Source organism: Botryllus schlosseri, chromosome 8 (assembly GCF_051294905.1).
Source record: "Botryllus schlosseri isolate E-star chromosome 8, Bs_hap1, whole genome shotgun sequence".
Lineage (NCBI taxonomy): Eukaryota > Metazoa > Chordata > Ascidiacea > Stolidobranchia > Styelidae > Botryllus > Botryllus schlosseri.
The window spans coordinates 17,774,229-17,800,211 of NC_137243.1; the positions used below are offsets into that span (position 1 = coordinate 17,774,229).

Consider the following 25,983-nt stretch of genomic DNA (forward strand, 5'->3'; position numbering starts at 1 on the left):
AAAACAGATTTGACTCAATTCGAAGCCGTAGAAGTGGAGTTAATTCAGTTTTTCTTTGATAATTCTGGGATTATCCTTGATTGGTGGGTCATCCCAGAATTATCATCAAAAAACTTGAATAACTCCACTTCTGCAGCTTGGAATTGAGTCAAATCTGTTTTCCATCGTTTTTGAAGACAGCACAACAATTTCATAAGGTTGGAAGGAAAATTTGAAAAAAAAATTGTTTTGCATTTTTAGGCAAATTCAAAATTTTCAAACTCTACGAAATCCGCGAATATTGGTTGGAATGAATTCAAATTTGGTGTGCGTCGTTTTTTAAAGCAACCTAACAATTTAATCAAGTAATCAGCAAGATTCAGGAAAAAAGGTTATTTTTGAACAGCCCTAGTCAACAGCCGTGTAGGCCTACTGTACACACAACTTCAGTGTTGCCAGCCTACAATTGCTACTGTTAAACGTTCTTTGTCCATTCTTGGCAAGCTACTTAGTAAGGACAGACACTCTCTACCCGAGAATGTAGAAAAGTATCTTTCATCTTACTACAAAAAATTTTAATTAGTTCTTTCATAATGCGTGATGTAACTACTGGAATTCTTCATAGATCCGGATTTAGTTAATATAAAGTTTTTCATGTAAAAATTTGTCAGTTTCTAGGTCAAAAAAGTTTGCTCAGGCCTTTCTAATGACTTTCTAATGACAGTTTCAACCATGATTGAAGATTAGTATAGTACAATTCTTAGATATTGCGGGGAAACACCTAATTTACATATGTGAGGTCAAAATTGAGTTTTTTCAGGTAAAGTCAAAATTTTGATTTTTTTAGGTCAAAACCTTCGTTTTTAGGTAAAAAAAATCGCCCTAGGTTGGATTTACATCACTCATACACCGAATAGCTTTTTATGCTAGAATTGGGTGCAATTTCAAAATTCCATTCTCTGACAGCGGCTATCAAAAGCTACGTCAGACTCGACTAAATTGAACCAGTGAATTGACTTTGACAGATGCAGAGCAAAACCAACAGTAATTAGAACATGAAAGCCTACTTGCGGACCTTAGGAAAATAGAAGTGCTCCATTGGCTTGTAGAGCCCAACCAGTGATCAGTGGAGTGGACCCATGGTCAGCCTACCTACTGCCATCCCACCTGCAACCATTTTTTTCAAGTATTTTCAGTGCTGATATCCATATTTTAGTAAAAATAAAACGTATGTTGGATAGATGTATATTGCCGTGGCAACGTGTGGCAACACGCCCAAAGCGTTGGACATAAGGTCGGAGATACCAGCTATTGGCAGACATCACAACCAACCAAAATACATTGCTGTCACAGACTATTGGCTACAGTTGTAAAAAACATTGAATGTCGAAACAATACATTCTGTTGATAACATAGTCCTTGCGAACGGCGTGTAGTTTTGGGGACTCAATCATACTCTTCCTACTCAAATCATTGCGGTACGCTGGCTAGCCCAGCTATTGACACACAAGCCTGTCACCTCATACATCTATTAGTGCTTTAAGGGAGCATTGGCTTCTACTTCAATGCTTTTGCTTGCAATGACGTAAAATTTCGTAGCTTTATATATGCACAACTAAAGTAGCATCGGCGACCACTTGTGAAACACAAAATAACCATTCGGGGATTAGTGCGGTTGAATTACCAGGATGGTGAGAAGCGTCCTCCTGGAGCGATTTCTTGCCAGTTTTGATATCGTCTATCTGCACTGAAACGGGTGAGACAAAAGAGCCTTTACGCTGCTTTAATCGCACCGGCCGCAGCTTACAAATGGTTGTGAAGGGAGGCTGAAAGAAATGGAATATTGGAATAACGATAGTATCGGCTCACTATATGCTAGATTCTGAATACATGGCTTATGCAACCGAGTCAAGTTCGAGTCCAAGTCATCGGGCAGAGGGTCGAGTTAGGGTCATGGTATTCTGACTCGAGTCCAAGTCATTTTGACTGCTCAGTTTCCTGTTAAAGTCTTGTCAAACCCACTTTTCATAATCGTTTGGTGATATCCAATGGTCCGCATTTATAATATGCTGATTTCCCTCACTTTTAGCAGTTTCTGGTCCCATTTTCAAGTACCAGTATCAATAGCCGAAATCCCAATAGGGTGGTTACTTTAATATCCTTCGAAATTACAATGAAATGTCGGTCTAGGCCGTCTCGTGTCATATTACTTGGTTCAAGTCGTGCGCGGTGAATCAATTACAAATTACAACCCTGCCATATATATTCACCTGTTCTAAGGCACACAATTCAATACCGCTGTCTCACCTTATTTCCTAATTTGGAATTGATCTTGCTGGCGATGAGTACGCATTTATCATCAATCGTCATATTTTTATGTGTAGATCCCAGCAATTTCGAACATGACATCTGCGACATCTGTAAGAAGTATTCGATAGATTGTAGTGTTGCAAGAAAAATATTTGTAACTACGTTGTCACAATGGGCTTATTCTTAGTAATGATAGTATCGGTGCCAACGAGAGAGTATAACGATTTGTTTTTCGCAGTAACCAATGAACACTGTACGAGAATTGTCATCGTTCCTATTACACGAAAAGCCAGTCACATGATCCTGCACACGGGAAGAACATACCCCATTTACCATCACAAAATTCGAATTTAAGCGAACATTTGAATCGTAAATTTTCCATATAATTCAGGACATTACTGTGATAATTATACAGTAACAGCCAACACAGATTTGAAGGTTCCAAGTCACAATTCAATCTCGCTTTTATAGTTTTGACTCAAGTCATGCCGAGTCATTTTCAATTCACCACCGAGTCAAGTCCGAATTCAAGTCACCTAGTAGGGGGTCGGTTGCGGGGGTCATTGTGTTCACAGTTCAGTTTTCAGTTCAATCCGGTTCAACCCACTGCTCCGATCTCTCATCATATCTAATATAGAATGGCTCGCATTCATAATATCGTAATTTTTCTCGGTTTCAACAGTTTCAGGCCCTGTTATCCAAGAAACAGGACCGATAGACGTAATATCAATAATGTGGTCACTTTACTATTCTTCGAAGTTGCAACGAAATGTCTGTCTTGGCCGTCCTATGCTCGAGTCATACGACTTGTTTAAAGTAGTCATTTAAGCATTTGAAAAATGCCTCAAGTAGAGTCAAGTCACTAAATATTTGTGACTCAAGTCATTACAACCTTGAGTAGGCTACTTGATTTTGCACAGCGCTAATTGACACCAGTTAAATTACAGTCCTACTAAGTACAATACTTGGGATTGAAAACGAACAAAAACCATGAAAAAATGCGACAAAATCACACTGACCGTGATCAGCGACTCGATATTGGTGTCGGAATTGATCTTTTCTCCCAACAGAGACGGGCAGTATAACAGCAAATCCAAAACCAGTTCGTCAGAAGTCATCTGATATTGATCTGCGTGTTGCGCACGGCAATCTGGATCTTGACATTTGCCGCTCAAATCATACCTGGAAACGGAAGAGAAAAAACATTTTCGTAACTTCGACAATCACATCCAAAAAACGGGAGCACTCATATCCAAAAGAGTTTTTTCGTATGCCATTGATTGAAAAGGCATATATACAGGCTCTTAGGTGTTTTTCCATTACACTAACATCGGAATACTCAACCTAACGCACGACCGAGAATGAAATCGGTTAGGTACTAGATTTACCATGCCAATTCTTCTAGGAGTCAAAAACACCATTTCCAATTAGATCAATGTTAGTCAATTAAAACTGTCTAGTTCAGGGGTTCTTAATCTGGGGTCCATGAAAGGCTAATGTTGAAATTACAACTATAAGATCATATTGATCTCATAAAGTATGTCCTTTTTATGACCCAAATCCGTATTTTGTCTGATTTTTAGCACTCACCGCCGGTTACAAGTGATGACCTTTTCAGTCACCTAGTACGGTAGCTTTTTAAGTAACCACTGCCATGATTAAAACTGGGTGCAAAATATGATTTTATAATCATGAAATTCCCAAATTTCGCGGTCAGGGCGTCCATAAAACCACAGTCTAAGATTTAAGAGGTGCTCACTATATAAAAGCTTAGGGAACGCTGGTCTAGTTTGATGACTTCAGGGTGAGATATATGCCAGAATCGAAGACCCTTATAACCATGAAGGTCCGAGGCCCGCATATAGGTGAAATACATGGTAATCGTCTGAGCAAGCTTACTTCTTAAAAAAAGCTATGCTGAGAATTCAGACCATGCAAAGAAAGTCATGATTCCCAATGACAAAAAAAATGTGAATCGTAAAATACAGGTTTGGCAACACGAGCTTGACGAGGAATTAAACGCCGCAGTGATTGAAACACTGGCTTAACCGCAACTAAGTATTTCATCCCTTCAAACGAGCATCACGTCACTGATAACAGGAACACGGAAAACACCATACTTGCATAGCATCTTTCTCGTTTCGATTTTGTGGCTGTAGGTACTCGACTTGATAGGCAATTTCTCTTTGACCCGGAAAAACGGATTGAGTCGGTAAGATCGAAACGTTCGAAGTGGACTTTCGTAAGCCTGGAAATTGTAAAATAAAACTATATAAAAGACAAATACTACAACTTACGTACTGTAAACTGACCAAATTATTTGGTCATATCATATACAATTGGTCCGCAAAACATAGGTTGCCGACCACTGCGCTATGGCTTGCCATCCTTTGGTCAAATTCATGGGAAATTGCAACTGCAGTCTATGTTTGCAAGCAGTCTAAGTTTGATGCTTGTCAAAATTACTATTTGAAAGCGTTGAATTCAATAGATAAACAAAACTACACACAACAAAATAATGCCAAGAGTTTTACTGTACCATATCAATTGGCTTTCTTATTTGAGTGTCACGCTTTTTCGAGACAGAAGGCAGTTCGGTGCCATCCCATTTCCATTTCTGCGAGACGTCTGAACAGAGTAGAAAAATTTCCGATTGGAATACGATATATACCACGAAAATCAGCGTCTCACCTGTTACATTCGGTTCCCAATACTTTGACGCATACAGCTGATGATCGTACGACAAAATAGGATTGTACAGATCAAACGGTTTGTACCCAACAATGGAGTCTTTAACACGCTTTCTCAGCGCTAGACTGACTTCGCTGATCGAAATACTTTCTTTATCTGTAAAAGGCATCGTGACTAAGGAACGCATGCAAATTCAGGCTCAGGTACTAACTTGTGTCGGCCTTATCATCTTCCTTCTTTTCGACTTTGGGTTCGTCTAAAAATACAGTAGGCCTACATATTAGAGTGAGTTCATAGCGATAATTGACAGGCAATGGTACTATTCAATTCACCCAGAATCGCAGCATCTACGGTAAACGAAATATAAATTGCCAAAACTGAGAGCATAAAATTATTAATTTACACAAAATTATAGCATTTTATTCTGCCGACACACATGCACAAAATCTATGAATATAGCAATGCTCAAGAAACTAATGTCGATTGAAACTTGCAACATGATGTCGTGGGTTTGAAACACAAACAAGCACATACAGTAATAACACATTGAAACTTATGTGAGAGTCCCGAATTACAGTTACTTAATATCGATTTGTAAGTGCACTTCGCGAGCGCTACAGAACACACAACACAAGACCAAGGCAATTAAACTATAAACACGTGTAATTAAAAATCCAGCAATATCATTCAACGAGAGTAAATGCTGCATAAGTGACCTTCAATTTTTCCAGAATCTTCTTTGGCAGCCGTAGGCGGCAATTGCTGGCTTGCGGGAGACTGGGGCTTCGACCCCGGCAACTCAATCTTATTCAACGATAAATCCTGCGTGGAAGGCTTATGGGCGTGGCGGGTCTTACGATATTTTGCTAAATGTGATTCCACTTCATTCGATAACGACGCCCTTTTACGAACAATGCTGCCCGGATTCGCTGAAAATACAACATAGTCAGGCTTGTACAAACTACCAATCTGCTTAGTTAATAGACAACTACTATTTTTTTTAGCAGTTCTGGTTCTAGTTCTTGAAGATAATTCTTAAAAGTGAGTGGTTTTAGTTCTTGTTGCGTTGTGAAAAATGGTATGGTTCTAGTTCTATTTCTCGTTGCGGATTTTGAAGTGAGTGGTTCTAGTTCTAATCGTGGATCTTAAGAATAATTCAGTTATAGAACAATTAGAAAACATGTGTCGTCATTTGGCATGCATCATGATACCGGTGTCCCATTGTGTGATGCTCTTGCAGTCGTTGCTAGCTCAGAGTCATCACTACTAAGTGTTGTAATCAAGGCGCGGGATTTGGAGGTCGGAACCCCTTCTATTTCAAACTCAAAACCCCGACCTTTTGAAATGACAATCTTCAATATTTTCTTAGCTCATTTGAAATTCAGTAATTTGTATGATCAGTTATTAGCAGAGGTGGTCAAAGTAGTCATCGTCGCTACTCAAGTAGAAGTAGAAGTACCGCCAAAATTTCTACTCAAGTAGAAGTAGGATTGGTGGTTCACATGTAAGTAAGTATTCTACGCCTATTTCTGCCTACAAAACTGAAAACTGTCAAGTAGAAGTAGAAGTAGTCTAAAATCATAACTGCTTAAAAAGTAGTATTATTAGGCAAAATCTACTTCAAGTACTTCAAAAAGTAGAAGTACTTCGTTACTGACCACCTCTGGTTATTAGTTAGGCCTACTTGTGCTTTGGTTCGTTAGTTGCGGATTTTTGAAGGTCATTAGTTCAAGCGCTAATAGCGAGTTCTGAAAATCGAGTAGTTCTGGTTCTAGCTGCGCATTTTGAAAATCCAACAGTTTGAACACAGCCGAGGCATTACGGGCCGCCTAGCACAATATATTTACCTTCCAACTTCTTCATGAGGCTGATTTTCTCGGCTAGCTTCTCCTGCATGGCCAATAATCGCTGTTTCTCCTCGTTTAATTTTGTGATCTTGACTGGGGACGGCTTGCCAGCAGTGACAGTGGCAACGTTCTGAAGAAAGCGTACCCATAATTTGGCAAATATTCTCAGCAACACGAACGGGCAGCCACCCATCGTGGCCCAATGGTTACACTTCTGGTATTGGAAACCAGAGGTTCCGGGTTCGATTCCCGTTAGCTGCCTTCGAATCTGTCAGCCGATAATGGGGAGAAGCGGTCCCAAGCCCAGGTAAGTAGGCGTGGATGTTGAAAACTAAGTTAAACCAGGATATTATTTCATTAAAACTGGTAATCAGCATGAATGCCCAATTTCAAGCCATGGGGTTATTGGTCGAAAGCATATTTCTAGTAAATAGGAGTCACTAAGCGACCAGCTTACGAGTGCTGGCACTACAAACAAGATTTACCAGTACCATCACACGACATATCAACAATCGTATCACAACGTTCTTTCCATTTCTCTACTAGTTGTTGACGATTACCCCTGACGAGTGTCAGCCGAAAATATTTGGGTTCATTTCAATATGAATACACAATTCAATTGGATATTGGAGTTCTGTACCTCCAAGAAGCTCTTCAAAGATTTGACACAAAGAAATACAGTGCTGGTATGAAAACAACGAATCAGTGGATTGCCAATTACCGTAATTTTCCATGTATAATGCGCAAAATTTTCACGATTTTTTGCCCTAAAATAGGCGGGTGCGTATTATACATGGGAACAACAAGCCATGAAAAAAATCTCCCTCGATAATAAACTTGAAATAACGCCTTTCTTCATGTTTGTTTCCAATCGCGCATCACTTTCAGTCATCGCGCACAGTAATTCGTATTATAAAGTGTAACGCTCAGCCAATTAACGAAAAGCGCTTTGCCAATTAACGAGAGTCGTGTTCAGTTGGTGCTGAGTTGGTTTGCCGTTTGATCGCGAGCGAAATCAGGTCACTAACTAATAGGTACTCGCACGCCGCAATTCTCGTTAATTCATCGCGTCAACGACAGGCCCGAACAATCGCATATACAATTATACATATACAAGAGGCCATGTGCGCAAGATATAATCGATTGCGTAATCAGTCGCATCTACAAAAGACCTGGTGCGCACGACATAACCGTTAGCCTGAGCATTCGCATCTGTAATAGGCGTCGTGCGCAAGGTGTCGGTTCGTTGGCCTAAACTATCTCGCCGCCGACCTCGCAGGCTTTGGCTGCTATCTACTATCGTTTAGAGACAATGCCGTTAATTGTATAATGATTGGCAATCGCATCTGTAATAGATCTCGTTCTGAAGATGTCGTGTCGCTAGCCTGAACTATCGTGCCGCCGGCCTCGGAGGCTTTGGCTGCTATCTACTATCCTTTAAAGACAATCCCTTTAATTGTATAATGATTAGCGATTGTTGTGTCATGATTGTTCAACAGCGACATAGCAAAACAGAATGACATGGTATACTAAATCGGAACTATTCATGTACTGAAATGCTGGATGCCTACTATACATGGGTACAGACTTTTTCCCAGAATTTGCATGCTATTTTAGGGGTGCGTATTATACATGGGGGCGCACTATACTTGGAAAATTACGGTAGGCAATTACCATAAACCAGTGTGATGTAGTAAAATGAGTCCGAGTGAGATCACCACGTCACCAATTATAAAAAATTGATACATCACAACATTCTGCATACATAGAAAAAATGAAATATGATGATTCTATATTACAAATTACAATCCCCAGAAATTCCTTTAGCTCAAGTCACTATCTACATGCTTATAAGTTGGTATATGGACAACACCAGCAGTCAAAGACTTCGTCGACTTTGTCGGAAACACTTACTTCCTTGGGTACATTGACAAGTTTCCGTGCCGCGATGGCCGTTGCATTTTTATTCGCCCGCTTTTGCTGCTTTAGTTTGGCTTCCAGCGCGTTTTTCTCTGCGTTCCTTTTCTTCAGTCGCATTCTGATCTGGAGTTCTTGCAAGTGAAGTCGTTTTACAATCTCTTGACACTGCATCTTTTTGCTGATATTTCGAGAAAGAAGCACGGGATAAGGCGACAGCCAAATTGAATAGGCGAGTCTTACCACCTCAGATGGAGCGCAAAAATGTAAAAAGCACACTCGTTTTTATTACAGCCAGTAGTACGGTCGTTCTAAAAAACTTTTTTTCACGATTTTGGCGGCTATTAGCGAAAAAACGTTGCACATCAAATTTGACTCAATTCCGACCCAGAACAAGTAAAACTACCTACCATAGTTGGAAAATCTCGAATTTACTCTAAACATTAAAAAAAAGGAACCCCATCAAGTAATCTAATAAATCGATAAACACAAAATTTGGTTCGATTCCAACTGGTAGAAGCAAAGTTGTGGGTGAGAAGAATTTATAGTGAAGAACTCGGATAACTTCACTTCTACGAGCTACAATTGAGTCAACTTTGTTTTTCATTATTTTTGTAGACAGCTTCACAATTTCATGGGTTAGCCACTGAAATTTGAAAAGAATTTATATTTTTTCATAATAAATTTAAAAAATTCAAACTCCAACAACTTCACTTCTACTCGTGGAAATTGATCCAAATTTGGTGTGCAACGTTTTGTAGCCAACCTAACAATTTTATCTAACAGCAGCAAAAATCGGAAATAAAAAGGTATTTTTTAACAAACCTAGTGCACACATCCCGGTTTTAGGATGATATCAATTTTGGCAGCAATGAGGGTAGACATTGTGGGACAGTTCTTTCCAGCTGGTGGCGGGTTGAGGAGATATTTCAAATGGGTCGCAAAGCCCTTCACAATGTTACCAGTTTTTTATTCAACAGATACGTCATATTTTGCGATACGATTGTTGATATACAATGTTCTTTCCAATTCTCTACTAGTTGCTGATGATTACCCCTGACGAGTGTCAGCCGAAAATATTCGGGCTCATTTCAATATGAATATACTATTCAACTGTATATTGAAGTTCTGTACCTCCAAGAAGCTCTTCAACAGAAAACTGTAACATTTAGAAATGCACCACAGCCATCCACTGGCTGGAGAGAACCAAGTTAAGAGAACACGCACCTTTTCACGGCCGCGATTCTAGCCGCTATCTGTTTCAGCTCATCGTCGACGGCCTTCAATTCCAGACTCTTGGCGTGCCGCTCGCTCTTCACCTGCGCCATTTTTCTCTCGTCTTTCTTGATCAACGAACGGTATTTGAGAAATCGAGTTCTCGCGATAAGATGCGGATCGCGCGATCCAGTAGCATTTGACCCCACGATTGGTTGTTGAGGCGGTTTACCGCTCACCGCGGCTGTTTTAGGAGACACATCTATACTCTCCGATACATTATTACCCGTGTTCACGTATTGCTTCACAGAAGTCTGCATTCGCACTTGTTTTAACAGTTCCGACACCGTGTCGTTTTCCGCATCCACAGACTGGGAAATCTCGGATTTAGACGCAGCCAACGATGACTCATCCTCATCTGAAGACCCGATACAAACAACGACTGGGTCGTGTTTGGGTAACGCCAAAGGCAACATTTCGGCAGAACCACCTATCCTAGCGACAGTGTCGCTTTTTGCAGAATCAGACGCCCAAACGAAGGCACTCGATCTCTTTTGAGATGCCGCGTTCGATCTAATGATAGTGGTAGCGGTTTTCACTACGGTTTTAGAAGCTACCGGCGGACTAGCACAATTTTCAGGCAAAGTGGAAACGATTGTCGTCGACGTACTAATTTCTGACTTTGTCACGGTTGGTGTCTGTTGCTTTTCGATTTTCCTATGATTTCGTTTGCGAAGAGCTGGAGATTCATGGTTATTGGCCGGGGTAGACGCGGTTAAAGGCGCGAACATGGTAGGGGTGTCGATGTTTGCAGAAATGGGACCAACCGCGATGGGTTTATCGTCAAAAGTAAGTGCAGTGTTATCGGACTTTCTTTTCTTCGACATTGGAGATGTAGTGGTAGGAGACGGCACTTTCGCGATTCCTTCTTTGACGACGGAAGTCGATTTTAACAACTCGGAAGCGGAAATCGTCGATAATTTGGGCGGTACGATCGTCAATTCTGGCGGCTTGTACGGAAATTGCGAAGGCAAAGCGGCAGATTCTCCGACACGCGCCGGTTCGACGACGGCGTTATCTGAGCAGGGCAGGTTAACATTAGTAGGGTTGGGCACTATCAGGCGCCAGAGTGATTGCATTCCAAATCTAGTATTTGGCTTGGAGCAGCGGTCCCCCCGCGGGAAATTTCGAGAAACAAGAGGGCGACTGGGGCATCCAGTTAGACCGCCCAGTGAGATATATTTAATGAACACATCTAAAAGATGCACGTGAAGACGGCTCGTTCTGCCTGTGACGCGAAAGTTGACTAAAAAATGGTCGACCCAGCGGAAAGTAGTCGCGAAAACAGGTTTTCCGAGCACCGTCTCGTAAAAATGACCTTTTTTAGTCAATTCACCAGCAACCAGAGTTTGGTTAATAAATTCCCCGTTAATACCTCCTTTTCTTCGGATCCGTAAATATGGGGGGGGGGGGTAAAATTTGTGTCTAAAAAGTCTAAAAAGGCTGGGAACCACTGGCTTAGAGTCTCATTCGTTATGACATCATAACAGTATGGATGATATAAAGGTAACGTTAACATTTGTCATGTATCATTAATAACATACTTCGCCTGTCTACTATATTTTTTTGTTATTATTACATCACACGGACAGAAAATAACCAACATTTTGAATTTGATTCACTTTATCACTAACGTTCGTTAATGATGAAAGTCTGTCAAAAACCTTTCAGAGAATAAATTAATGAAGATTAATTATTGTTCCGTGTCACGGAAAGTTCAAGCGTGTACATTTTAGCGATCACATAGAAAAACAATCCCAGTTACACATGTCGTTAAAGCTAATTTGATGTTTTATGGACCATACCTACTTCCTACCACTTTCTACGATGCTGCGGGCATAACTTTGTGCTACATGTTGTTATTTTGAAATACGAGCAAGCGAGGTATCGAGGCTTCCACAGTGAAAAGCAGCATCGAAACTACGATTTTTGTTGATAAATTAACTCATAGTAACAAGGAGCATGTAATTTCAGTTCTCGAAAAAATCATATCTCACGAACCATCAAAATTAATACCCGATTCAGATTCAATTACTCCAATCATTGTGCCCCAGCCCTAAGCATCATTCGACAGAGAGAAACGGAAAAAACTCAACACCGCAGTCACCTTTCTGGGTCGCGTGGTCCAGCTGCTTCAACAAGGACTGTCGCAGTTTCAAGATGGCGTCATCGTCGTCGAACTCTTCAAACGACATTCGTCGCTGTTCCTGAATAAAGAATCGTCATTATACCCAAACAGTTGTTAATAATACAGCGCCAATACATTAATTCCAGAGGTAATTCGAAGTAATCAGAGTAGGTAATAACTACTCCCACTACTTTTCTGATGGTTATATTTTAGAAGACAATATAAAATTGATTATTATATTCATATTAAAATAAACCTGGATATTTTCGGCTTACGAATTCTCTACTAGTTGCCGATGATGAATCCCAACGAGTGTCACCCGAAAATTGTTGGGTTCGTTTCAATATGAATATACCAGGGTTGTAATGACTCTAGCCATTTTTTTGAAATGCGTAAAAGTGCTACTTTATACTGACCAGAACCCAGGTTCGACAGGGAATTTCATTACGATCAAACTACTGGCCCTTTTAACTTGCGCTATCGCAGTTTTTAAAAACTAACTCTTAGTTCCATGAGAGACTAGGATCTGTCATGTCTTGTAAAGAAGTTCCACTCTCCCCAATGTGATTCATAGAGAAATTTTGTTGATGTCAACCTTCGGGTGTTTCATTTGCATTACCCAGCGTGGAACACAAACTAATAGCACAGACTATATGTCATATTTTGTAAGAAAAAATTTGACTGCTATATCATGTTGACAACTAAAAATCTTAACAGTCTCACTGAGATTATAATTTCAAAGGTTTGGGAATCATTTTATTTGAGATGTCCACAAAACTTGGCTGCCCAGTAAGGCTGTTCAAGAAAGAACTTTATTTTCAGATTTCACTGGCTTTGTGATAAAATTGTTTGGTTGGTTGAAACGACGCTGTACAACAAATTTGGCTCAATTCCAACCAGTAGGAGCGATTTTCTTGCAGTAGAAAGTTTTGAATTCATCATTAAAAGTGAAGAAATAAAATTTTTCAAAATTTTTCTGTCAACCCCATAAAATTGTTAGGCTGTCAGTAGAGATGATGCACCCCAAATTTGGCTCAATTCCAACAACTAGAAGTGAAGTTATTGCAGTAGAAAAATTTCCAATTCCATGATTTTATAATAAATAATTAAAGGCTTCGTCACCGTAAATACTATTTTATTTAAACTCAAATTTTTCTACTGCAATAACTTTGCTTCTAGTGGTTGAAACTGAGCCAAATTTGGTGTGCATCATCTCTAATGACAGCCGAACACAGCCCTACTGCACAGCATATCCCTACTGACTTACCAACTTGAACAGACTGTATCGGTTCCACATGTATACCTAACGTTTTTCCATCTGGGTAGGGACCTGTTTAGAGGAAGGTGCAAAATGCTTCCCAAAGTCTCAGTCAAACTAGCAGCCCGAGTGTCATGAAATCCGGCATTTGTCATTAATAAAGATTATAACTCGCAAATTCAGAATGGCTAATGGGAGCAGAAACTACTAATATCTGTACTAATATCTGCAAAGACACAGGCAGTGGCGTATCTCGGGGGTTTTGGGGTCACACCGATGTGACAAAGACAAAATAAGTATGCCACAGGGGACAGGGGCGAGAAACTTCATTTTGCAAAAAGCCTTACTATAAATATACATGTGAAGAAGTGAATTATGTCTAACCGGATTATGGATTTTCGCAATGACTGGCGGCTGTACAATTCCTTCGGAATCAACCAGATTTTGTTTGACACTGTGTTCCAGCATGGACCATATTGATTCTTGACTAGGCGTCGCGTTTTCAGTGGGCAATTTACTGCTTTCTTCGGCGGGCTGGCGAATTGCGTTCGGATGGGTTCGGGCCGGCGAGGTTTCGATTTGTTCGATTCCAGGAGGCAGGAGACCAGTATCGCTGTCTGCCCCATCAAGCTCCATTTCCATCTCTTCGTAATTATCCTCCTACAGAAATAAAAAAAAAAAGCACAGCATGATAAAGATTGCATGTTTTGCAACGTTCGGATGGTGATGAATGTCTGCAATTTTTATCGATGGGTCAGTTTTCTATTCTGCGCCGAAGCAGGATTTTGCAACTTCAAATGAAAATCTTGACCTTCGAAACTATTGAGATTTTAATTGAACCTCTCTACAATTTGTTATACATGAACTCGTGTATTATCGGGATTTGAAATCAATACAAGATTTTCATAATGATCATATCCTATCTGGAACAAGATTTGAAAACACTTATAAAAAAGATAACAATGATATTACTGCTGCTTAAAAGGCCTACAAAACACATCTATAACAAGGAGCAGAGTTCACGTGGATCAAGTGGCACTTTAGCAAATTGATTTTAAGAACTCCAGAGCACCCAGTTATTCTATAATTCCAAAGTACATGAGGTATCCCCGGGCTGTACCTACCAGACTCGTTTCTTTTGCATTTTCTTCTTGTTCCTCTTTCGAATGCGATTCGTCCTTCTCAAATTCTTTCCCTTTTGTACTTACTGGAGATTTTTCCGCGGAAGCAGATTCGTGAAGTTTCATATCATCGGACTGAACAGTCTTTTTAGACTTTTTATCGTGATGCGGCTTGTTTCTGAAAAGCAGTTTTAAGTTGAATTTCACAGTACAAGAATCAATTGCTTCAACTTCTAAGGCACTGTATAAGGTGTACAGGAGGGTAGTTATTAGCCAGAAAGTTGTTCTACAATAAATTCTGTAACTTCATGTTCAATAGCCTATGCTGTCCACAGTGCAAAGAAGTCGAAGCAAATCCTCTCATGTCTGCCGAATCCACCCGCAAGCTCACTTGCACTCAAAATCACTGACACGCAGGTTGTGCCTGCTTTCAGCTTTCATTGACAAAGGAAATGAGTTGAATGATCAAATCATTGGCCAACTTCCTAACAACTTTACAGGCTATGTACGTACCATAACTTGATATTTAGTCATAATAACATCTGCTGTGTGGTTACAGTTAACATTAATTCTAGCTATTCAAGCAGCGACTATGTGTCACCAGAAACCAATAGACTGCCATTAAATTTGCGATAAATTTGCAAGAAACAGGATAAAGCTTTCACGAAGAAGCAATGGCTGCTTATTTAAAAACAGTCAGACACTTCATGCAATGTAAGTACAGCATGCCTCCAAATTTTCGCAAAAAACAGACCTTGAAATGTTGGTAACAAACCAGAATTTCAATGATCTCATGGGCATAAGATACTCCTCTTTATATGCCATGACTGGGAAGGATTATTATCTTATTTTAACACAGCATCAGGTAAAAACAGCTGTGCAAAGTTATATCAACCAGATATATACCATTCCCAGATTATAAGCAGACTTGACTCATATCCCAAAGGGAAAGGTATGTTGATAGAAAAACACAGGAGTGGATATAGTTGAAGGGACCAACACCATGGATGAAAACAGAAAGCCTTGTTCAGTTATTCCTACCATGCAAGTAGCTTGCACAGAAAGCTTGCACAAAAAGCTTGCACAGCAAGTAGCCTAGTGGCCAAGTCCCAATGGAATAAATGTTTTACTTGGGACTTTCACTACATAATCACATAACAGTTTGGTGAACAATAATGATCAGAAGCATCAGATTGCTTGGCTCAATTACGTATCAATACCCAGACAGTACGGTAGTCCACAAAATATACTTCCAAATGCTGCGCAATCCAAATTAGATCCCACAAATATATCCAACGCCATGATACAATTCACATCGGGCCAGACAAACAAAGCATGCAGACACCTCAAAGATATTTACTTGATTTTTTCCAAGATTTTCGATTTGGCCGGGCGGTAGTTTTTCACCATCTCGCCGAGCAAGGTCAACTGCGTTGGGTCAGGCTTTGATCGAGCCGTCCTGTAAAGCAGGCACAGGTAACTAAAACGTCTAGGCTATGTTCTTTTTACACTGGAGAGTGAACAAGACAGTCTTACTTCTAAATATCCTATAGAGAAGTAAAATGCAACACAGTGACACAAGGTTACATAAGATTAATATAGTGTCTATAGTTGTGTCAATTTTTGGTAGAGCATTACTACAGGATCACAGCTATGTCATGACCAAGTTACCAGGACGCAATTTTCTAGTCATCAAAGAAGTCATATATAGCTCACATTGGCATTTTTTGCAGTCGAGAAAAAATGTGCTACTACCACTGTTGCACGAACCCTCGCACTCCATACCTGACCTGTTCCAACTCATACTTAATACAAATGCGTGCTCTACCGTTTAAGGGGCACTGCGCTCTAAATATGATGTGGCGTCATATTAAAGACAACGAAGCGAAAAAGTTTTTGGCAACAACCATTCACCTGAGAAAGCCACCGTATTCAAACTGCAGGTAGAAGATTTTCATAAGTGATACTTTACGCTCTAGCTTATCCTTGTGGTTTCAGGTCACGCATCATCTCTGCTTAACACTTTGTGAAATTTGGTACTTTTGGACCATACCGCTTTGCGAGAGATATGCCATTTATGCTAACGTTTGCAGTAATGCTGATCAAACTCTTGGGTTGCATTTAGAAAAAAACGCTGCACACCAAATTTGGCTCAATTCCTTTCATTATTTCACTGTCAACCGCATGAAATTGTTAAGCTGTCTACAAAAATGATGCAAAACAAATTCGACGCAATTCCAAGCCGTAGAAGCGAAGTTATTTGAGTTTTTATTCATAATTCTGGGATTTTCCACCGTCAATGCTATTTTCGCGAATCCAAAACTTGCAACTGCAATAACTTTGCTTCTACAGGTTGGAATTGCGTCAAATTTGTTTTGCATCGTTTTTGTAGACAGCGTAACAATTCAATGGGGTTGACAGTAAAATTTGAAAAAAAATTTCATACTAAATTCACAAATTCCAATTGGCTCTACGATGGCGCGTAAAATTATTTCGTAACTATAATTCTCATTGATAAATTCAACTCTTAGTGGCAAGAGCCGTATAATTTCAATACTGGAAAAAATCATGTCTCACTATTCCTCTCGTATCATTGTGCCCAAACCTAGTAAATATGTTTCACACTATTATATTTAAAATTGGGACAGCATCATATTATGAGCGCGGTGCCTCTTGAAAAGAATACGGCAACAGTTTACCTTTCAGACGCGTGCCTCTTCGCTTTGGTGGCGCGTTCATCGGGTAACGCATCTCTTTTCTTAGCAGTAACCGGTTTCTTTTTTGCGGATTTGGAAGTCGTCTCGGAAACCCGGTTTATCAGATTTTTCACCCTTTTCTTCCTGGACCCCGATCTCTTTTTCACATCGCTCTTCTGCTTGCTTTCTTTGTGTGTAAGAGCAGACGACAGTGCTCGCAGTCGAAGCCCTAACAGTTCCTCATCGTCGTCCGACGAATTTATATTTTGCAGCTCCACAATCTCTGTTTCGTCTTCAACTATAACCTCCTGCTCTTCGTAAATAACGTCCTCTTCCGCCTTGGCGGCGTGAATTAGACCTTCAGGAGATCCAGTTGATTGCTGCACAATGCTGCCGGCCGATTCGTTTTTATCTTCTGAAGGCGCTGTGCTTGGGACTTCAATTTTGTTCTTCTCAACACTAGTTTGAGATAGGAATAGTGTTAGTCAGGACGTGAAAATCAATGATAAAATATCACAGACAGGCAGGGTTGTAACCGAGTCGCCAGGTTCCGAGTCACTTTCACTGACTCGAGACCGAGTCCAAGTCATTATGTTCAGCTTTTAGTTCAACCCACTTTTTTCAACTCTGCTCGAGTGGTATAGAATGGCTCGCATTCATAATATACTAATTTTCCTCAGTCTTAACAGTTTCTGGCCGTATTTTCCAAGTATCAGGACTGATCGAGAGTGAATTATGGTATACGCCTGTACGGCACTTGATGAATTCAACATGTCAAATTCGGCACTTGGTATGCATGTATTAATGTACATTCGGGTAAGGATTAGGTTGGTGTTAGGGTATAGGCTAGTTAATGGTTATGGTAGGGGGAGGTTAGGGGCCGTCAAACATCGAATTCACCGAATGCCATATCGACTGGCAACCACCTACAGATATGACATGACGCCCTGTGAGAATCATGTTTTTCCGACATAACTTTTAGAATGTTGGTCAGGTGCTGTAAATAAGTACCATCAAGTGTTAGACGCATATGCCCCAAGGATTTTTACACCAACTAAAAAACGATGCAATTACCTTGAGCCGTTTTTCGAAGATTTTTCTGGTTCGGCCCCTTCCTCCGAGTACTTGTCATGGACTAAGAAAGGTAGTTCAGGCAAACACACAAAAGACAAAGACACGATTTCACTGAGATCCAGGGACAAAAAGTTGATCAAACAGACTTTTGGGGGTAAATAACTTCAAAATTATATTTTAAAAATATATTCAAATATATATATGAAAATATAAATGAAAACCTGAAGTTTAATTGATCGAGTGTTGACAACACTATACCTCTTACTTTAAGTGTCATAAAGAACACATAATAAAAATCCCTAACATCAAAGCTTTGTTGAATTTTAGTAACTATGACTCCACATTGGTGTTGAATTACATTTATTTGGGTGGGCGAAAAATTTGGAAGCACCCATCAACCAGTGAAATATATATATATTTATATTAAATATGGATTCTCATTTGAAGACTGTTATGGTTCGAACTCGTACACCTGAATTCGATTTACTGCTTACCATTGGGAAATACACCGATTACTGGCGTGCGAGACACAGCTTGCTTTGAACTAATGTCAGAAAAGTCAGCTGGATTTAGACATATGAAAGTAGTGGGTCACTATCCAATCATTACCAGCAATTGAACAGGATGTGTCGCACAAAAACATGACAAATCCATGTCGTAGGTATCAATAACGCTAATACTTGTGTTTGAATGGCCAAAATCTGAAAATACCAATTATATTAGGTCTGAAATCAGCGAATGAAAAGGATACTCCATCTTCCAGGCGAGAGACTATTATCCGGACTAGCTGACGATAACAAGCGGTGAAGCGGGTGATACTGTTTTTCTTCAGATTTAGTCGCTTTGATTTTGAACGAAACTGGCTTCTTGGGTGCCTTTCCTTGCCTCTTTTTGGCCGAAACGTGGGGTTTGTGCTCATTGACTGGAGCCCGCACTCTGGATTCTTTTAGGTGGTCGGATACGTAACCTTTGTCAGGGGGGAATTGATATGGTCTGCAAGTCTCATTCTGCGAGTATCTTCTATGATTTTCGTTGATGAAAGGTATTACAAGATTTTCTGGGAATCGAGGGTGAAAGCCACGTTGGTTATCGTCGTCTGTCCTACGATCAATGTCAGGACGACGTTTATACGGTCGGTTAAGTCTATAATCAGTATCGACCAGGCGTTCAGTCAAATACCGTCCAGGTGTTCGATGGGGCGGATTCTCTGGAATGTGGTGAAAGTATGGCTTGTCGCGCAAAAATGGAGGCGAGGGCGGTCTCCACCATTCATCCCGATAAGGTCGTGCAGATGGTGGATTGTCGAAGTCATGACGAAATTGGTTGGGTTGCTGATAAAAGTTAGCGCGTTGCGGGTCTTGTAAACAATGTCTGCTCCATTTATCATAAGGACCCCCACGATTAGTTTCTGCCATTGGCTTCGTGCGGAATTCATCTTAAAAAATGACGAAACAGATATAAATTAGTTTGCTCAATTCAGTTGCATTGTAACGGCACTAGCAACATCAAAGTGTACTGACCCAATAATCACAATATTATTTATTATGCAATTTTAATTGTAATTGAATTGATCTTGATAGTTTCAGAATAGTGCAGTGTAGTTATAGTGTACACATTCTGATACAAACCATTGTATGGAGGTCTAGCTTCTTCTCGGTGAAATATGTGATGTTCAACAGCTTTTGATAGAGGATCCGCCTCATCTGTTAACATTTCCAATCATCATATAAAACAAGCTGAATATATTGATCAACATACCATCACTTGAGGCAACGATACCTTCCGAAGAATCATCATCGTCATTCATGGTTACCGTTTTACCGTATAGTGGTCACAGATTAAATTTGCTCTGAATGTTGTTGACTAAAGTGAAGTTATCCGCCTTCGCAATTGCCGTATCCTCACTAGTACCAGATCAATATATTGGTCAACTATGCGAGATATGCTACGCTACGAAGAATATAATACCATGTCGTTTATATTACAACCTATGGCACAATTTCTACAATACCACCTTTTGCGAAAGCGATGAGATTGCTCGCGATTTTGGAAAACAGCGTAATTTATCGAAATTCGACTCGTAAAGTAGAGACACTAAAACACGGAATCAGGACTAGAATTCGGAGACTCGGAGTTGGAGCAGTAATTGCAGTAATTACGCTTTTCGAGGGGTTTTCGTCTGGAATAAGTATGTTTTATCACAAAACTAACACAGACCATATTAATGAACTATAGTTTACCCTTTCTAATAGGTATGTCAGCCTGGAATGACGCCATGGATTGCATTTGCGACTTCTGTATCCATAGATGGATCTAAAACGGCGAAGACTCGTGTGTAACTTCAAGGGATACTGCATTGCGACGACATTCCGACGTGAATATTTCAACGATTAGCTTCTGACTACATCAAACTCAACGTGAAGCAGTCTTGAGTAGCAGTGATGTTAATCGACTTCGGTGATGTTTGCTTGCGAGTGCAGGAACACATCAAGTTTGCTCTCGATGTCTCAAAGAAGTTATCGAAACCTAAACTGCTTCTGCCCTGTCCATGATTTTGCCATGGTTATTAAACTGTAATTGCACTATGACTATACAGTTCTATGCACCAGAAATATATCAACGAGATCATTGTGATGTACGGTATTTTTATTTTAGCGATCCACATAGTATAGAAAGAGTATGGTTCAACTGGGCAATTCATAAATAGTTTTCAACGTTGCCGGAAATATGCCAGTCTTTTGTGACACCGAAATAAAGAAGGATAATTAGTTTCTTGCCGATTGAGATGACCAAATAGGCTTGTCATTGAATACGGTACACTGTAAAACCAAAATATCAGAAACAGAACAACAAAACTAATTCATGTAATTGCTTGAGTGTCAGGAATGCTGAACACTTGCATGTAAAACAGAACTAGCCAAGAAAGAAACATGTTGACATTGATGCTACTGAAATAATTCCTGGTGGAGTTGATATAGTTGCCGATTGTCAACATTGAAATCTTTTGGGTGAAATCTGGCTTTAGGGTTGTATCGGAAGACACACTGGGTATACGAGGTTTTAAGATTTTTATGGTAGAACTGTTAAAATATATGGAACTAGTTCTGTACAATAGTATTTTCTTTTGGCGATTTTTGGCTAGATGTATGTATGTATAATTAATAGGGCTGACCAAATTGAAACTTGACCAAATTTTGACCTAACGTATGCAAATTAGGTGTTTTCCCACATAATGTTAAAATTGTACCACTCAATCTTCATTTCCGGCTGGAACTGACTGTCCTAACGACGCAGTTTGGCCTGAAAAAACCGTTTTTGGCTTAGAAACAGGCAACTTTTTACATGAAAAAAAACAATATTTTAACGAAATCTGGCCCTATGAAGAATTCCAGTGGTTACAATATGTATTATGGTAGAAATAATTAAAAGATGTTGTAGTACAACGAGAGATACTTCCCTACATTCTTGGGTAGAAAGTGCATGTCCTTACTAAGAAGCTTGCCAAAGACGTTTAACAGCAGCAGTTGTTGGCTGACAACACTCAAGTTGTGCGTACACTGCTGGTGACTCACAGTGTTGCTTTATTCTGACAATGTTGTCTACATCACAATTTTTCATCGTGCGCTTCTTAATGTAAGAATGATGCAATGTCCAAGAAGTCTTTCTTCAGTTAGGATATTGCGGTACGTTGACCATAACACCATGTCTACCTATTTGTTTTATTTGACCGTTTACGATTCACAATGAGCAGACAATTAGACGTTTACAACGCTAGGCCTATAAAATAGGCTACAAGCTGTAAAATATCAAATGATAAGTACACCGACAGTGCAAAATCGACGATACAAACGAAATGCAGACGTCGAAAAAATTTTGACAAATTTTGACCTAACGCTACAATTTTGACATGTCAAAACACGCCCTAATAATTATACATTAATGATTTCCGTAGAAATTCCACCCCCTATTTAAGTGAGGGTCTCGAGACGATTTCATTGGGTCTGTGACAGCTTTTCGACCAAATTGCTACTAAGCACGGAAAAGTCAGGCCGCTGGTGAAAATAAATCAAAAATCGTCAGATTATATTTTCATCTGAACAAGACACACACAGATAGGAGCATGCCGAACGACCAGTTGCAGTTTCTCAAACTGGCATCCACCTTGGCCTAGTGCTCGTCTGCTCGATGTCACAGTTCCTTTCGGTGTTAGTCTCTATTCCGCGGCTCTTTCTTGCTCATTCCATTGTTTCACAGCTCTTTCCATTCTTTGGACTTTGGAGCAGATCCTTTAATATTTGAGGGCTTCCAATTTTCTCTCTTGATGTCTCTAATCCATTCGTTCTTTAGAGCATCATTGCTTCCAAGGGAAACTGAACACATACCATAGTAATAATCAGGTGTTCTTAAGCATTCCTTCAGCTGCAAACTAATGCATAATACAATCGTCTGTTCATGTATCTGTAAATATAAATTTTTTCAAAGTGTCAAGCTGGCTTCAAGCAAAGTGTTAGATGAAAAATTTTCTCCCTTATAAATGCTAAAATTTCACAGATAAAAAGTAAGTGGATATCGCCGCTTACACTGCATTTCCTCATCCTCGCTATAACTCCTCACAAACTCGATACTGCCTTCAAACGTTTTGTACAGCCATAGGCTTATAACTTATAAGCACAGCACACCTGACCGACTGATCCCCCCCCCCCCCCCCACCATCGACATTATCTTGGAATCACCTGTACATGGATGTGAAAATGCATATGGATAAAAAATTTAAAAGGATCACCCAGTGATCAGTGATATTAGTTCAGAGTTGTGAATCTTACTTCTATAGCTAACTGCTGTTCTGCCATCTGAGTTATCTCCTGTTTCTATCGTACTTCTTATTCTATTCCCAGAATTCCCGATGTTATAATCTGTAAGTTATAGTAATAAATGGTTTAGTATAAACGCAATATCAAAAGATGGACGGCTGATAACAAACAGTACCTGATTATTAGTCCGTTTTATGAAGGTACAATGCGTAAACCCATAAGCGCCCAGGTAAAATTTCCGACGACTAGGTAGCCAAGGAGACAAAATGGCTACGCTTCAATTGTCTCCGCTGGAGACAACATTGGGAATACGAGATGCGCACCGCTTGCTCGAGACTTGGTCGGCCAAGAGAGAGAGAGAGAGAGAGAGAGATATGATATTCTTTCTCGCCTGCACCATCGAGATGCTTTGGCGACGGAGTTGCGATACGGCCCATGAGGTCATCTAGTCTGCGCCCCCGTTTTTTTTTTCTCCTCCATGCTATCCGTGATTGCTGAGCGCCTAGCAGGATAGCTGCGGATACCATTTATCGAGTCTTTGGTATGACCCGGCCGGGGATCGAACCCACGACCTACCACTCGAGAAGCCGGACGCATAACCATTACACTATCTCGCCCGATATGGCCAAGACCGACATTTCATTGTAATTTCGAAGAATAGTAGAGTAACCACCATATTGGGATTTCGTCGAACGAAGGGGGGCAATCTTTTTGCCATTCACGGCCGCATTTCAACTACCAATGTTGTCTACGGCCGCATTCCAGGGCATGGTCGTAATGAACTAGCTGGACGCCAAACCCATGCTAAAGTGTCAGAGATGAGCGGATTTGGAATTTCTATGTCCTAATCCAATCCAAATCCGAAACTTCAAATCCAAATCCAAAACCTAATCCATAACTTTTACATATTACAGTCCATGTCCAATCCTAATCCGATTCCAACTTGAAATTCAGAAAAAATGCTAATTTATGCATCATCATTGGTTTATTAGCAATTTTATCAGTTCAATACCCCACAAAAATGCGATGCAATGAAAAGACAGGAAGATGTCGAAGCGACAAGGAGTAGTCTATGGAATCTGACACCCACCTTGGCCTAGGCGATGTAAAGAGGAGGCATGCACACTAAATGAAAGTAAAGAAGATGGTATAGAAAAAGAACGCGACAAGAAATAGGGCGGCATGTCATGGGAAGCGAGATCGATAGGTCAGTCGTGGTCCGGTAATCTTGAGGATGGACTGTATTTATTTAGTAGTAATTGCTTGTATTTCGACTTGAATGTGGACATGCTCGTCGACTGTCGGATGGCCGGCGGGATACTGTTCCACACATCAGGTCCGGCATATTTGATGGAGCGATGATCTTTTCGGTCGATCATATGATATTTGGACGACGTGGACGCGCGTGTGTTGTACTTGTGCGCTTTTGATTCAGAGGTAAAGAAGTCATTGAAATATTCGGGGCAACGACCGCAGTGAAACTGATACAAAAACTTGGCGATTTCTAGTTTCCGCATATCTTCTATGTTTAGGACGCCGAATCTCTTCAGCAGCGACTTATTGGATGGGCAGCCAGGCCCCTTTGGGGCCCTAGCTATGATTCGGAGTACTTTATGCTGTAGTTTCTGAAGTGGCTTGAGTGCAGTTTTACTGGCAGCCCCCCAACAGAGGATGCCATACTGTAACTTCGATTGGATTAAGGATTTAAAGAGTATCAGAAGAACCCATGCTGGCATGAAGCGCCCAAGGCTGTAGAACAGGCCGCACTTCGGTGATAATTTAGTTTCTAGGGACTGAATATGACTCTTCCAGGACATGTTCGAGTCCAGTAAAACTCCGAGATATTTGGCATTATCTGTGTTGGAAACGGGCTGACCAGCGATATTAACGGTTAGGTTATTTTTTGAATTTACTGTCAGCAATTGCGATTTCGAGGCGTTTATGCAAAGGTTGTTCTGGGCCGTCCACTCATGGACTTTGGGCATTTGGTCACCAGTCAGGGCATTCAGCTCTGACGTCAAAGATGCGGAAGAGAGGAGGTGAGTATCATCAGCGAACAGTGTGGTGTTCAATGAGGAGGTTTCAAAAATGTCGTTGACATATAAGGTGAAAAGGACCGGTCCACGCAAGTACTGAACCCTTGGGCACACCACAGGTCACCGGGTGAGGAGAGGACAAGGTGTCTGAGATCGCAACCATTTGTTGGCGTCAAGTGAGGTAACTTTTCATGAGCTCAAGTTGTGGGCCCCGAAGTCCGTAACGCGCCAATTTCGAGATGAGAATTTTATGATCTACGCAGTCAAACGCTTTTTTTAGGTCGAGAAAAATGCTACATCCCACATTTCGCTTCTCTGAGATATCATAGTACTGTTCGGCCACTGTTAGGAGGGCATGAGCGGTTTGGTGTTTGTTTCGGAAGCCAAATTGTTGAGGGGGGAAATGACAGACATTTTGGCGAGGAATGAGGACAGGCGGGAGAGGAGCAACTTTTCGAATACAATCCCGATGCATGGGAGAACGGATATCGGACGGTAGTTGGTGACATTAGTTCTATCCCCAGCTTTGTGTACAGGGACTACTCTGGCTTTTTTTAGATAGCTTGGGTAGACTCCATTTTCTATCATGAAGTTGAAAAATGGGCCATATATTGACCGATATGCATGCTTATCATTTTTAAAAACCATGATGGGATTTGGTCATAGCCGTCGGCCTTGTGCGATTTCAGTTTGTGGATGGCTACTTCTACTTCGTATTTGGTCCTAGGTTCAAGCACAATTGACTGGGATATCGATCTCACCTCTGACCTGGCCGACACAGGTTTTGTAATAGAAGAAGCAATATTTGGGCCTACGTTACAAAAATATTCATTGAAGTGA

The 25,983-nt window shown here is 40.5% G+C and overlaps 1 protein-coding gene and 1 long non-coding RNA gene across 6 annotated transcripts in view; one reads left to right on the plus strand and one right to left on the minus strand.

Moving 5' to 3' along the window:
* The window catches only part of LOC145445353 (uncharacterized), a 41,152-nt gene extending 20,806 nt beyond the window's left edge, over positions 1-20,346 (minus strand). For all 5 annotated transcript variants that reach the window (XR_013916970.1, XR_013916971.1, XM_080323549.1 and 2 more), the window contains exons 1-20: positions 20,055-20,346; positions 19,925-19,999; positions 19,048-19,731; positions 18,297-18,357; positions 17,226-17,681; positions 15,887-15,985; positions 14,530-14,704; positions 13,790-14,065; positions 12,127-12,226; positions 9,972-11,037; positions 8,742-8,925; positions 6,828-6,957; positions 5,697-5,909; positions 5,192-5,236; positions 4,981-5,136; positions 4,829-4,917; positions 4,410-4,537; positions 3,309-3,471; positions 2,287-2,397; positions 1,664-1,805 (exon numbers count right to left, since the gene is read on the minus strand). Coding sequence is in view for 3 of the 5 variants with exons in the window: in XM_080323549.1 (XP_080179675.1) it covers positions 1,664-1,805; positions 2,287-2,397; positions 3,309-3,471; positions 4,410-4,537; positions 4,829-4,917; positions 4,981-5,136; positions 5,192-5,236; positions 5,697-5,909; positions 6,828-6,957; positions 8,742-8,925; positions 9,972-11,037; positions 12,127-12,226; positions 13,790-14,065; positions 14,530-14,704; positions 15,887-15,985; positions 17,226-17,681; positions 18,297-18,357; positions 19,048-19,731; positions 19,925-19,999; positions 20,055-20,103 (4,402 nt within the window). In the remaining 2 variants the exon portion in view is untranslated. The remainder of the gene's footprint in view (positions 1-1,663; positions 1,806-2,286; positions 2,398-3,308; positions 3,472-4,409; positions 4,538-4,828; positions 4,918-4,980; positions 5,137-5,191; positions 5,237-5,696; positions 5,910-6,827; positions 6,958-8,741; positions 8,926-9,971; positions 11,038-12,126; positions 12,227-13,789; positions 14,066-14,529; positions 14,705-15,886; positions 15,986-17,225; positions 17,682-18,296; positions 18,358-19,047; positions 19,732-19,924; positions 20,000-20,054) is intronic.
* Positions 20,347-20,357: 11 nt separating this feature from the next.
* On the plus strand, positions 20,358-22,534 carry LOC145445354 (uncharacterized). Its single transcript, XR_013916972.1, has 2 exons — positions 20,358-20,484; positions 20,549-22,534. It is a non-coding gene; the product is annotated as an uncharacterized LOC145445354 (long non-coding RNA).
* The last annotated feature ends 3,449 nt before the right edge of the window (positions 22,535-25,983 follow it).